The following is a 15,251-nucleotide window of genomic DNA, read 5'->3' on the forward strand; positions in this document are numbered from 1 at the left end:
ACCCCTCCAACCCTTCCAGCAGACTGTGCGGTGATGTGCAGTTTATGAAAACTTACAAACGACCTGTGTTCGTTCAGACTATGTATGCAACCAGCCCGTTTTCTGATCCGGTGACCTCGTCTGATGTGGACCCTCAGCCGATTGTTGACGAAGAGGAAGGCTTGTTGTGGGTGGTGGGGCCTGTGCTGGCTGTGGTCTTCATCGTCTGCATTGTCATCGCCATTCTTCTCTTTAAAAGGTAAGTGAAGCATGAAGGATTTGGAAAAAACCTTTGACAATTATTCCAGTCTACTCATTTGAAATATTCATTTTACCTTGGTTTACTTGTATGCACGGAGCTGCACTGCCTTACATGAGTGATAGGCCGTGATAACGTTATCAGCCATCAGCGTTTTCCATGGTAATCAGAGTCCTGTAGCTGGAGGTTTGTTAATGCACATATAAATAATTGCTGTGACAGATGTGGCACAGCATTATTAACCTCGATGCTTATAATCTGATGTTTATAAGCCCTGGAGTATTTCCCACGATGCTCCTCCATCTATTAGCGTGTCACTTGTCTCCAAGTAAGCAGTATTTTTACCAAGGTATTGCGTGTCACAATAAAAGGGGAGGCTGTGCATGTTTACGGTTGCAACCAAAAGAAGCGTTTAGCTCGTCTAATGTTTTACATAATGATGGAGTTTTATGGCCCCAATGGAGGTTGATTGGACACTAATGCATCTCAATTTTTTCTCCTTAACTGCTCGTCTGCTCCATGTTTGGATCCAGCAAACCAGACAGGTAAACATGCTCTGTCTAATTTGATATCTGGTATTCTGATTAAAAAGCTAGTGCAAAAACTGGAATAAACTAGAAGGATCTGGATTGTTTGGATAACCTTAAGTGTTCTGGACAGGTTGTACCATTCAATAAGCTACATGTACTCAGTGTGCAGAACAGAAGTAGCAGGAAAGGTAGCGTGTGATTATTTAAAGTAGGAAAAAGACTTGCGTTTAGTGGAAAGAAAAAGAAACTTGCTACCTTAAAGGGGCTAAGCTTTTCTGAGTTCAACTAATCTAACAAGCAGGCCCACTAGTTGAAAACGAATATTTTTGTGATTAAAGCTTTAATTTGTTTCATTTATTAAAGATAGAAATTGTAGCAAAAGACTTCATATTTTAATTTATGGATGGTTTTTAGATTACATGTCAGTCGATTTGCAACCGCCAAATTTGTTTTCTTTACATTTTGCTGGTCAATACCGGAGATGCTAAAAGCAGAGATGAAACTGTTCCTCACTGTGTCATTTGTGTGTGCAGGGCTTTGAAATATACAGGACATTTGGAAATTTGAATTCAGGATGAGTTTAAGCACAACTTGATGGTTTTTTTTGTTTTGTTTTTTTTTTAGGAAAAGAGCTGAAGCTGAAGGAAGAAAAGGCAGTTTTCCCTGCAGTAAAGCCATGTCCTCCCACCATCCCACCGATCCTGTGGAGCTGCGCAGAATTAACTTCCAAACTCCAGGTAGAGAAAAGCACATGTAACACTTCAGTGCATTTTTTCCTCTCATACCTCTGCTCAGAAGGACTTAACCTAATTTTTTTTTCTGCTTTTTAGATGGTGTTACATATTGTTTGGTCACTTACCTGTGTTTAACCAATAAATAGTTGCATCAATAGACTTTGTTGCCAGTTTAAGTGAACGTTGACACTAAAAAGCGTTTTGAAAAATACTACAAATACATATATTAGTAAGCAAGAAGGCTAGGAATCAACAATCCAATTGGTTTTAGCTTTAGTTTTAACAGAAATTGCAATAATAAAATCATTAAAATTATTCTTGTAAGCATCTTCTTGAACTTTGAACGTTGGTTTGGAATAAAACCTTGACAAATAAATCATTTTTCATTAAATTATGGGACCCAGACCTTGTTCTGAAACTTTTCAGGTTATTTAGTACACCCAAGTTCAAAGTATTCAAAGGAAGGGGTTTATTGTCAGATGTACAGTAAGGCAACGGGTTTCACTGTACAATGAGATGCTTACTTGCTGTTCGCTCTAAATGCCGTTAGGTTAAAGGTTAAATAAAAGGTTAAATAAGTACAACAATTGCACACAAAAAACTAGCATTAGCTACTTAGTTTCCCTTTAAACAGCATCACATGGCTTCTCCCGGTTCTTTTAGGAATGTGTTATCTGACTGCCTGCAGATATTCTGGTTCTCCTTTTTTATTGAGAGCAACAAAAGTTGTAGAGCTGTGATGTTGTTGCTAGGACAACCCAGCTCACACAAGAACCAAATCCAGCCGAGCAGAGTATAGCCAAGTGCTGCATCTTATGAGAGAACGCCGAGTGTTGGTATACGTTGTGCTGGGTTAACCTTAATGTTGTTTTCCTTTTCAGCTTATCGTGTATCAGTGTACCGCGGTTATCGACGCTTGTCAAGTTAGTTCATCATTGTCAGATTTCTTTCATTCTACCTAATTTTACTCTAACTCTGCGTTTTATTTTCAGCTGAATAACAGCATTTCACCAAGTGCCTTTTTTAAATATATTTTTCCATAAGATAATGCTTATCTTAACAGCCCATGTCATTACACTCACCAGCTGTGTTCATTTACTTTGAAGTCCCACTCTGATCATCTTTTAAACGATTTTCGGCGTTCCCAGCAGTCCTTTAATTCTGATTAAGTCATTTTTAGCCAAACTCAGAAAACCTGTGTCGTTTTGTAGGACATAGTTTCTGTTGAGTGGCAGGAGTTCATTAGAAATTCACCTCTGAGTTGTGTGTAAGACGGTTGGCACAAAGCAACTCCTCCTTCCCCCGCCACCATGGCTGAGAGCTCTCTGTTTACCCATTAAGTTCTTTTTCCAACTACTTTTTTTCATCTGCTCCTGATTCCCAAAGATTTGGATAAAGAAATATTCAGAAATTTCCTTCATGGATGTTCTCCATCATCAGAAAAATTCCATATTGAAAACACCAAAAACATAATTTTCATTGGAGTGGGTCTTGAAAGACATTTTATTTCATGTTTCTAAACATGCACAGACACAACAAAGCCACTAAATCCAAAAAGCCATACTTTCATGTACTTCCTGCACTAACAATGGACAACAAGACTACACAACCCCTGCTTAAAGAATCCCTAATGCTACGTGTTTGTTTTTTTAGTTTAGATGGGATGCTTTATTAAAAAGGCTCGTTATTCTGTTTCCTTCATGGACAGGCATGGCAAGTCACCCACCCGTCCCCATCTCTGAGCTGACGGATCACATTGAGCGCCTCAAGGCAAACGACAATCTCAAGTTCTCCCAGGAGTATGAGGTAGGAATTCTAACTTCTTCCTGAAAATCTCCAAACCTTAAAAACTGAACTTTTTTTGTCATTCTCGTCTTCATCTTTGAAAATAGGAAAAACAGAAATCTAAGTCAAAGGCTTATACAGTAACTTTACTTTAGTCCTTTATCATCTAAGAAAGATGAAACCCCTTCTCTTGTTCTTGTTGATACCAAAATAAAATAGGAAAATTAAATTTCTAACGGGGGGGGGGGGGGGGGGGGGGTGTTTACTTAAAGCAAGATATCATCAATGTTCTTTTTTTTTATTCTTGTAAAACCCAGAAAAGCAGAGATAACAGAAGACCAAAAGCTTCAGATTTCAAATATTCAGTGGAGTAACTGAAGACAGTTTTTTAATTAGTTCCTTTAAGCTCGCAGCACAATGAATGCTTTCATGACGGGATTGGGGAGGAAAATTGGGTGCCTTTTAGTGTGCAAAGTACACAGATCAGCAGAACTGCTTTTTAACATGCTGGCTTTTTTAGCAATAAGACCTAGAATTACAATGAGGTCTGCAGAGAGCTGGTAAAGCGGACAGAAACGTAGTTGTTTTTTTCTTTTCTGTGCAGAAAACATTCAAATAAATCTAAATCTGTGTGGACCAAAGAGTCTTTCACAACGAATAAGGACTGAAGCAGATGGACACCAAAAAGAGAAGGGCAGAATTGGTTTGGCAGATGTATACAGGAAGACAGGGCAGAGAGTCGGTGTTTGACGAGACAGTAAGCGGGGAAGCTGCATGAGATTGTGGCGAGAGCTGGAAAAACTAGCATTCCCCCTGCAAGACTGAGCACCGCAACCCTCTGCAAAGGAGGAGGAGAGCAGCTGAGCGACAGAGGGAAGCCAGAAGTGATTGTGGTGTGATTATCAGACACACATGATGCTGCCAGGGCAGAGAAAGCGGCCTTAAATTCACACAGAGATGCACTTATCCACTACCACTCCTGTCCATTTTTCTCCAACCAAGCCATAATTATGTGTCGTACAATATTCAAAATTGCTAAATTGCTTTGGCTCTCTTCCCTCTGACCCCTTTCCATCGACCGCCCTGTAATGACCTCATGTCTGCTTCTCCCAGCTTACAGCAATGATTACACTACAATTACCGTCCAAGAACTTAATGGCCGAACATGACTGTCCTCTTTCGGCCCGTGGAATTTATTAATGCTTTTATCTTCCTTCTCCCCTTGGTAGGTTTTTCTCTGTGGAAAATCTTTTTCAGAAGTACCTGCACTTCTGTCAAGTGCCAATAATAACGCTATAGACTTTCATTTGTAGTTGTTTTGTAATGATAGGCTGTTGACACAGCGATCCTTGGCAGCGCTTTCGAGCTCAACGTTTCAAAGACGCCGAAGCGCTTCTGTTCCAAATGTGTTTTGAGAGAAAAGTCTCAGCTACTGTTAAATTTATGTGGGAGATAACAGTTTTTTATTTATTTTAAAATAAGCTTTCAACGTCAATGAATGAATTACCAAGCTGCCAACTAAACTTCTTGTCAAAAGGATTCAAATAAGAGCTTCTCAAGAAATGTCCCAGCTTTCACCAAATCACTGTAGCAAGATTGTCCAGTTTTGTTGATGAATGTTAGAGCAGTTCCTTATTACCCAGATCTCCATTGCTACCATAAAGTGATCAATTGTTGGTGAATTGGATCGTTCAAAACGAACCAATATCGAAAGTGAATCAGATCGTCAATCACAAATGATATGAATCATATCGTTGTTAAACTGAATCGTTACACCCCATAACAGTACATAGCAGGCAGCATCAACTGCATTCCAGAGTAGGCCACAGTAATGACAAATACCATAACAGATCTGAAAGTCAGCGTTCCATTAAAGTAGATCTTTTAAACAAACTTAAACATCGATACAAATGTTATCAATAAATCTGACAGAATTGTGTGTGTATTTTTTATTTACAATCAGAATTAATTTGACTGAAGATTTAGTTTCTGACTGTTGTGTCCATGTGGGACAACTAAATTAGTCATTGCAAAACATTTACTGCCTCTTGGGAATTGTTTTTTTTTTTTGCCCTGACCGCCACTCTTGTGTCCTGCAGTCTGTTGATCCGGGTCAGCAGTTCACCTGGGAAAACTCCAACCTGGAAGTCAACAAACCAAAGAACCGCTACGCAAATGTCATTGCCTACGATCACTCAAGGGTTGTACTTTCCAGCATTGAAGGTAAGACACGCTCACAAGTTCTTTGTGGTTTTCCAGTCTTGAGAATCAGTTGTGTTTCATTGTTACCTGCACTTTTTTTCATGGGTTGCTCATAGTTTTTGTCTTAGATACATCTTTTTAGTTATTTTGATTTATAAAAACTAGCTTTAAATTACCTTTAAAATTGTTTCTTTTTTCTTTTTTCTTATTTTTTTTACCACAAATTTAATTCAAGTTTGTTCAAGTCTGTTATTGCATCAAAATACTTTGGTGGAATAATTGTCCGCATACAACTATGCAAGTGCAATTTTCTAGTTGGCAGTTTGAAAAAGTGCAATAACAATCTGTCCTAAATCCACCTTGTACTCGTATCTATAGAGCATTCCCTTCAACTTAGAGTAAAGCGTACAGCTCTTTCCTGAGGTTTTCTTATATGTTGAGAATCCACGAACACAATGGGCATGAATGCAAAGAGGCTCCTGAATTTCTACTGTGAAAAAATATCTGAATATCAAAAGCTTTACCTCTTTAGTCTGCTCAATTGGCATCTTAAAAAACATTTTATTAAAAAAAGGGTTAAACAAAAGAACTTCTAGCCTTTTTTCAATTTTTTTTCTAGTTGTGCCACCTGCTAGGCTTTTATTTTTTCCTCTGAAGACTTACAACAAAGAACACTTACAGAGGAGAGTAAATTCATAGGTTACATGACTATTTCTTTTTATATTATGTACCTTTTACTTTTGAGGACTTTTTTGTACACATTTTTTTACATGTTTTTAGGATTAACTTACATTTTGCTTCTTTGCTTACTTACATAACTTACATTTCTGATGCTTTTGTTTTGAAAATTGCAAACGTGCGTGAATAAAAAAATTAAGTCAAAATGACTAATTATATTTAAAAACAATTCATGCCAAAAATAAATCAAAGTTTCCTTTTTTTTTCAACTTTCTGTGCTGCTTGTGTGGCGTTGGGTTGGGATGATTGGATCTTGTTTCTGCCTGCATTGCGGTGATCGGTGGATCACTCAAGTACCTCACCCAATGTCTTCTGTTATCCACAGTTGGTTGAAGCGTTTTAATCATATATTTTTCAGACAGAGAGATACATGATTAAAAAACAGTAATAGTGCACTCGCTGCAGCCTTGAAAAAGGCCCATGTGATCTGAGGCCTTCATGCCTCTGTTGCATTAAAACTGCAACATACAATTGTCAAATCAAACAGTTGCTCAAAGTGCCTCAGCACTGAGTATCACCCTGTTTTATATCCACCTTATATATTGCAATTATTTTTACATTTATTTAACTTTAGGCTGTGAGACATTAACGTTGATGACACTTCTGTTCACTCATATTAAAAGCAGCCTCATCTAATGTGCTGTTTAACCCAATGTCATAAATTGTGATTTAGTTTCATAGACGCGCATGACTAAAGGGTGCAGATCATCAGCAACAAAAGTTTTAAAAGATGAAGGACTGATTGTCTTTGCTAACATCAAATGGAGGCTTTCGAACTGTAACCTCAGGTGAGAAAAGGACATACAGGAAGTCAAACAGCATTTTTCAAAACACATCTTACCGTTTGCACAGTTTTTTGACAGTGAAGTCTTCTGGCATTAAAAAGAAAGGAGAAAATGCCCAATACTCATCCATGAAGAGTTGGATCTGTCAGCATTTTGTCACCATGGCTCTTCTGTGGTTCAAACTCTGGTGTCCTGCACAGCATCTGTGTCTGTGCCAGAGGCTGCTGCCAATCGTGCCGCTGCAGCAGCTGTGCACACAGCAGGCCGCTCAAGTTCTGACTTTATTTTGGCGTAAAATTTCTTAAGGGAGATTTGGAGGGGCTATGAGCCAGCCCTTTACATCTGTTTCCCTCGCTCCCGCTCTTTTCACAGTGACACGTGTTATGTATTAATGCAGCCGAGTTTGTAATATGGCTGCTGCAATTCACATTGACTCAGGTCTAGATTTATCAGGTGGCAAAGAACGTCAAAAAATATAAATTAAAGCTTCTTTCTGATCATCTGTTGATCTTTTATAAAAGCATTCCTAGTGGTCTTTTAGATATGATTATCAGCTTTTTAGCCAAAATTTTTTTAAAAAGCTGTCGTGTTCTAGGACATACCGTAGTTTCTACAGAGCGGCCGTAGTTCATTAGATATCTGCCTCTTAGTTGAGGGTGGGACTGTTGGCACAGAGCAATCCCACCCCCCTTCCCCTTCTAGTCGCTGAGAGCTTGTGGCGCTCCCAGCATTTTGTTGCATTTTATTTGTCTTCGCTTGTCTTCATAATGATTTAAAGAAAGAAAAAAATACTCTCAAATTTCAAATTTAAGGTTAATTTTCTCAACATATGTCCTCCATCATCAGATTAATGTCACAAGAACATGTTAAAAACAATATTCATCAGTGAGAGTCTTTAAAATTTAAAAAAGGAGTTTAGTTAGCATCACAACTGTTTGGTTAGCTGACAAAATGTGTCTTTTATTGAACTCTGTTCAACAGTAAAATCACAAAGTCGAGACTTTGTTTCAGATCCAGTCTTGGTCATCTGCAAATATGTCTAGATAAATTATGAGGACATCATTTTTAGACTATTCTTCCATATTTAGACATTCTTCCTGTGTCCATTTAATTGGATTTGTTCTTCTTAAATGAATCGAGAGAAAATAAATAGTCTTGGCTGTGCTCTTCTTGTGCATTCTAAAGCACACTCACCCACCTCAGCTGGGAAAGACCCGAGGCGGGGAAACTGGCAACTCCAATGTGCAGAAGAAGGCAGGAGGCGGTGGGAGGCCAAGCCCAAAGAGATGAGCCTTATCTGGGCAGAGCATGTGTGAAGCAGCCCTTCCGCCCTCGCCTGTCCTAAAGCTCTGGTTGCCTTTCTTGCTTTCAGCTAAGAAAATAATAATTAAAAAAAAAAGTCTGCTCTTTTGCAAATGAGCACAAATGACAGAAAAATATTTATCTACCTATAGGCTGTCAGTCTGGGACATACGGTATTTGCCTTTTTCGCCTGCAGTTTCTTGAACACACACACACTGCTGTGTTGGTTAATGATGGGTTTATCTGGCTGTCTTTTGTATTCCTTTGCAGTAAAGTTAAAGGAAATCTAAGCCTCGACATATGCTTTCTCAAGAGATGAAGAGCAATTATCTCACATTTGCTCATCTTACTGTGTCTCATCTTGGAACCTAAGATGAATCAAAGCTTTCTGTCCTTTTTCATTTAAATGGATTCATGGGTGTCTGTTGTTTCCGTATCCTAGTGGGAAAAAAAACCTGTAAAGCTGAGGACGCAGCAGGCACACGGAAAAATCAGGCTCTGTAGAAATAGATCCGTATATTCTTACTCCACTGACAGATTTTCTATCCGCCAATGTGAAAGGAAAATGATCTTATTTTACAAAAAATATGTAAGTCACTAAGCCATTTTTTCCCCAATCTAAGATTATTCTGCTATTGAAAAACTTTTGTGATAAGGTTATTTGCGGTGCAAATTTTGTACCAGGCATTTTCCCTCACAGCAAATATTTTTTGATGAGAATCATTGACGTCTTTATAAATTCAGAAAAATCTGAAAGTTTTTTTTTTTTTTCATCACCTTAGCAGAATCTTGTCACAGCTCAGTGTGTGAATCCTAACGCACGTGAGGACACAAAGACACATGTGTTTTTCACTTCTTGCACACTTTGGTGTATGTGTGCATGTTCGCGCTCTGACTCAGTGATTTGTGGGATTATGGTATTAGGCCGCAGATGAGCAGGTTTGATCCCAAATCAAACTCACACAGACGGTCTTTCCACATCGCACAATCACACACAATCCCTTTCTGGACAAGCAGTGTCAGCAGAGTCTTACACAGAGATGGCCTTACAGTCCTATTGCCATTCAAAGCGACACATTGAGAGTAAACTGAGATTAGGCCCATGATCGTCTTAGCATGCATAATAAAACAAGACGACAGAACAATCCAACACTACTGGGCCCCCATGAAAACATTAATCTTCCCACCATGACCTCAGATGATCCTTACCCTTTATTACTTTAACATAAACCTTCTGTCAGAGTGCTAGAGTTTTAAATAAATCCTTTTACTTTGTTATTAAAACCATTGACATTCAGTTGCAAAGAAACTTACAGGGATTCATATGGACACCCGATTGTTAGATTTTTTTATTTTATTTAATTGCTTGCATTTTTTTCATCTCATTTCTACCTGCATGACCTGCTTCTCTCTTTATGCAGGCGTCCCTGGCAGTGACTACATCAATGCAAACTATATCGATGGCTACCGCCGACAGAATGCTTACATCGCCACGCAGGGTGCCCTGCCTGAGACCTTTGGGGACTTTTGGAGGATGGTATGGGAGCAGCACTCAGCCAACATCATCATGATGACCAAGCTGGAGGAGAAGTCACGGGTAAGAAAGTGCGATGGGCTGGCAGACGGGGAGAATCGCTCATCTCCGCTCTTCTGCTGCGCGTAGGTTCATTGGAAGCCATAATTAATGCCAAATGTTCTGGATTTACCTGGAAAAGGACGGAAATCAGTCAAATTAAGTTTAGAAATGCGGAAATATAGTCGAGTGACCAGTGCTGGGATGACAATGATGAGATAAAGGGAAGTATATGGAGGATTGATGACCCGAACCCTAACCAATCGATTGATTTTTTAGAGCAATTTAGTAAAGTCTTGGCAAACTGAAGCGCCTTTTAGGGAAATAAATCAACAAAAAATAATACAAAACTGGAAAAAACAATTAATTAAAAACAAAAAAGAAGAAGCACTTAGCCAGTTTTTCATTATCTAAATAACTAGCAGCAGTATTATTAGATCCAAAACATTAAGTTTTCACTCCCCTTAGAGTTTAATCACAAGATAACATATTCAATTAAACCTTGACTCACCTTATTTAATGACCCACTCTGATATAAATGGTGTTGTTGGTGTTTTTAACTTGTTCTTCTGACATTTGCCTATTGATGGAGAACGTAAATAAAGAAAATTGAGCTGAAAATATCATTTTTGAAGATTTCATTATAGGGTTGTGATGGGTGACTGACATCCCGATGGAGAGACCACCATCGTGATGCCACACCCCCGCCACGTTGCGCGTCGACACCATAAGCCGCGGTTACATGTACAAAATATCTTGATGGGATCAACAGTCGGATTAGAATCCAACCGTGTAGATGGGCCCAGAAAAATGTTTTCAGAATATAAAAACGTTCACTAAGGTCACACTTTCCGTCGGAATAAATCATTCGCACATGCGCAGTAGGGTTTGAAAAACGGAAGGATATAAACTCCGCCGAGCGGCTTTTTTTTTCAAACTTTATTGAATGTAACTATTCAATACAAAACATTGTTAAACAGCGCCGAGCGGCTATATACATTGACATGTCAACTCGGTAAAATACGAGATGATCTTCTAAATGTGCCTTTAATAATGTTACGGTTATTATGAAACACCTGTTCGCTCATCATTTGAATTTTAATCCGTGTGGTCAGTGCTTTTTCTGAACGAAGCCAGAATTAGCAGTATGCTAACACGGGCTAACAACATTAGCTTTGGGTGGTGCTGCTTGCTGGCTGCACGTAAACATGTAAGAATAACATCAGCCTTTATTTAGTCGGGACACGACTGGAAACACAAATCCGCGTGATTGTTTGAATGTTTAAAGGACTGAGCGACATTTCTGCTTTGAAGCTCAAACCGCTGTGTGTGCTGACGATCCGAGCTGTGCTCAGACACACACTTTTAGACCCGGTTCTGAGTTCGGTTGCATGTACCCCTAGAGCTGCGGGACGGATCGCAGTCTTAAATCTCCCACACATACCGCTCATGTACCCCCCCCCCCTTCCCATCAAACACAAAGCTGTAAATCCGCACTCCCCCGGAAGTGCGGGAGCGGACTACTTCTTTTCTATTTTGTTTGTTACTTTTTTTGTTAAAGTCACTTCCGTCAGTTTATACTGGATCATCGCGGATTAGTCATTAGTTGGGAAATAAAATGAAAAAAGCAAAAAAACGAATAGCAGTTATATAAGAACGAAAAATGTACAAATACCCCCCCCCCCCGACGATGTCATCGTCCATCCCGATGGTTGACAGCAAACATCGTCAATGGCCAATTTAAGGGACATCGCCCAACCCTATTTCATTATTCAAATCATTGTGAATCAGGAGCAGGAAGAAATCGTATTTATGACGTCAAAACTATGGTGGGCGGACCACATGCTCTCTGTCATGAGCTCTGACCAATTGGGAGGGGAACGGTGGTGGGGTTGCTCCGCCCAGGTGGTTCCACCCACAACTCTGATGAACTCCTGCTGCTCTGCAGAAGCTATGTTCTAAAAAACAATACAGCTTTTTTGATTTTGGCTAAAAATGGCTTAATCATCATTAAAAACCACTGGGAAAGCTTTTAAAATAGATCAAAAGATAATCAGAGTGAGTCTTTAAGACGTATTTATTAAGTGAGCCAAGCTATAAAATCTACAAAAGATTATACTGGCTTGTAAAATGAGCTCAAGCCCCTCCAGGGTTAACAGATCAGAGCTTTTCACATCAACTTTTGATGCTTCCTAAACTGCAGCTCTGTTCACCGACACCAGCTTTAATCTCCCTGTGGGATGTCCGCCTCATACCCGCAAAACGTCTTAATAAAAATGTTATATACAATTTTTCCCTGTGTCTAATATGCAATAGAGAGGTAAGCAGTTTTCCTAAACAATTAAAAGCAAAAAGAAAACTTTGATGGATGAAAATTACAGATTCAAAGCAGAAAAAGCTTTTTTTGGAACAGGACAACAGTTTGAGATCAGCACGGACAATAGGGAGCTAAAACACTTATCAGAGACTAAACTCAAAGAGGTTTATTCTGTCAAATGGAGTAGTTATTTTACAGCGGTCTTTTGGAGCACTTCACATAGTTGATCAGAACCAAATTGTACAATACAGAAAAGCACATACTGGTGAGCCAAGCCTTAGAGGATTAGAGACGCTGCTAAACCGGGTCGATAATGAATTAGAAAGTCATTTGGTTTCGAGGCATTTCTCTTTCGCTAACAGAATTTGCGCTTGAGTAAAAATCCGGCGTAATGAGAATGTCATGTCAGTATGAAATGAACAGGAATGGCTTGAGGTATGAATCGTGATTAAGTGCTAACCAATTATTTCCAGAGTTCTTTCCAGAGAATGATCCTTTCTTCCCATCCTTTGCTTCTTTCTTCTACTAACCAGTGCTTTTTGTTCGATCTCTGTGTCCTTCTCGACCTTTTCCAACTGTCTCTGTTGTGTCTCTCTGACCCTCAGATGCCCTCTTATTTCTTCTCTAAGGCAAGACCTCTCTTTCTCTCCTTTTGCTAATCCTTTTTTCAAATGCAACCTTGACCTCCCATGTTTCATTCCTTACCCTTTATCCTGTATTTACCCCCTCCCTCCTTTTTTTTATTAGATACATATATAGAGATATGTAATCAATACCTACTGCATAAAGTGAGATGTAATTCGAAAAACGATTGTTCACATTGTCCACCAGGTTTTAAAATGCACTTTATGGAGTGCTTTATTCTCTTTTTTTGAGCTGCAGTTGTTGATTAAAACTGCACATTTAGCCGAGTTTTCCACAATAAAAGCATTCACCTGTCTGATCCTTACGGTGGCCCTGAAGTCCAAATCACATCAAGAAATCACTCAATACAAAAAACATACTAAAGATCACAAGGACATTTTAAACAGCAAAACAACTTTTTTAAAAGACATCACATTTTAGAAATAAGAAATTCTATTAACCATCACATAAAAAAGTTGAGAAAGCAAAATTAAATTCCAGAAATTAAAATAAAATGTAAAAAAAATGTTAATACGAAACCAGAAAAGGTAGGGATTATGGGATATCACTGATTGGATAACGTTTAAGCCACTCCGATGAAAATCATATTTTTTGTGTTTTTAATTTGTTTTTGAGATGATGGAGGGCATATTTAAAGAAACTTAAGCTTAAAATTGTGTTTCTGAGTATGTTTTGATTCAAATCTTGCAGAAGCAGACAGAAAAATTCTTTTTGAAAAAGATCGTATTTGTGACGTAGAAAGTACATCACAAATCCGCTCCAATAGTGCAACAATTTTTGCTGCACCGGAAAAGTTAAGTTGGATGTGTGAGGGGCTTGCAGGAGAGCATGTAAACAGGGACCACTCAGTTATTGGTGACATGAAGGGGGGCGGGGTTGCTCTGGGAATACGTTTACAATAGATGGTTTGCGTGGGACTTTAAACAAATGTTGGGTATTGCCATGAGAATAACTTCTGGTTGAAAAGGTGAATAAACATCATCATTCAATCAGTAATGTCCCATAGTACTCTATTTTTTCGGCTTCCTTTTTAAATTTTTTTTATTTTTACCGTGATTTTTAGAAACAATTTTTGTTTCCTGACATGTTTCCTTTTTATGTTGTTAATTTTTTTGGATTGTGTTGTGGGGGGGGGCTGCTTTTTTTGGAACTGGTTTCTTGAATCTTGTTTTGATTTCTAAAATGTAATGTTTTTTAAAATATTTTATCATTAATTTGTATTTTTCCTTGTGATCTTTAAATGTTTTGGGGTAGAGTAAGGATTAATTGATGTGGTTTTGACTTCTGGGCCACCGTAGCTCCCTGCTGCACGCCTCTGTTTCATGCGTGCACAGAAAAAATTTAATCTCATTTACCACGTCTAAACATTTATGCCATTATGTTTTTAGCCATTAAAAGCACAGATGAACACAGATGGTTCCACAGTGGTAATCTTGCCAGTATCCTTCCTTTTAGGACAAATCACACCATGGTCGTGCTGTTAGCTCATAAATCAGTAAATTATGAAGCTTTTCACTCCGAGCGTGTTCTGAAATCCTGTCAAATCACTGGCAGTTACTGGGCCCCCCTACGTGGTCGACCATTTCTGTCCTTACAGTCTTTCAAGGTCTGCTGGGAAAACAACAGCTGGAAAGCCGTAATTACAGCCTGAGCGTCCTAGGCCAAAATGCTTAATCCCCAGTCTGGAGCAGTGGAATGCAGAGCTAGCTGAGCGGAGCTTCCTGCTGTCTTTGATGTGAGGGCTGGAGGGATCAGCGCGTAGCGTTTGGTTTGGCCTGATTCTGCCACAACCCTCTTCTCTTCTTTTATCTCTTCTGGGATTTTCTTCCCTTCCCTCCTCTGTGGTCCTGCAGGCTGAACTGATGAACTACAAATAGTGTTTTAGTGGTAGAGGATGCTGGGATTTGATCTTCTACCAAAGTTTATTAAGCATTTTTTTAAGCATGGAATATGACACAGTTTAAGGAAAAAAAGTAGAATACCAAGCTGAACATTTTAAATATTTTATTTTTAGTCACTTTTTTACCCAGCAAATGTGTCAAAACTCTTGTCCAAGTATGCACATGTACTGAACATCACTTCTGTCACTGATCTACCTCATCACTCCCCTCTTCTTTATTTATTTATTTGTTTTTTGTTTCTGCACTTGCACCCTTCTCCGCTCTGTCTTCCTCTGCTTCCACAAATCTGTACACACACTCTCACACTCATATGCAAACTGCTCAGCTTCTCCCCTTTTCGCCTGCAGGTGAAGTGCGATCAGTACTGGCCGACTCGAGGCACAGAGACCTACGGCCTCATCCAGGTCACTCTGCTGGACACAGTGGAACTAGCCACTTACTCTGTCAGGACCTTTGCTCTTTACAAGGTAAAGTGTTCTGTGTGGTGATGTAAAACATAGA

General features: G+C 39.1%; 1 protein-coding gene across 31 annotated transcripts in view; it reads left to right on the forward strand.

Annotated features, from left to right (window-relative positions):
- ptprdb (protein tyrosine phosphatase receptor type Db) overlaps window positions 1-15,251 on the forward strand; it is a 227,028-nt gene that overhangs the window by 196,214 nt on the left and 15,563 nt on the right. For 12 of the 31 annotated variants that reach the window (XM_023956020.2, XM_023956056.2, XM_023956031.2 and 9 more), the window contains 9 exons: window positions 78-238; window positions 772-783; window positions 1,393-1,505; window positions 2,384-2,425; window positions 3,211-3,308; window positions 5,387-5,510; window positions 9,736-9,911; window positions 12,810-12,833; window positions 15,098-15,217. In XM_023956020.2, the coding sequence (XP_023811788.1) occupies window positions 78-238; window positions 772-783; window positions 1,393-1,505; window positions 2,384-2,425; window positions 3,211-3,308; window positions 5,387-5,510; window positions 9,736-9,911; window positions 12,810-12,833; window positions 15,098-15,217 (870 nt within the window). The remainder of the gene's footprint in view (window positions 1-77; window positions 239-771; window positions 784-1,392; window positions 1,506-2,383; window positions 2,426-3,210; window positions 3,309-5,386; window positions 5,511-9,735; window positions 9,912-12,809; window positions 12,834-15,097; window positions 15,218-15,251) is intronic. The other 19 variants (XM_023956052.2, XM_023956068.2, XM_023956072.2 and 16 more) reach the window with 6 other exon arrangements.

Source organism: Oryzias latipes, chromosome 1 (assembly GCF_053564925.1).
Source record: "Oryzias latipes strain Hd-rR chromosome 1, Olatipes_Hd-rR_3.1".
Taxonomy (NCBI): Eukaryota; Metazoa; Chordata; class Actinopteri; order Beloniformes; family Adrianichthyidae; genus Oryzias; species Oryzias latipes.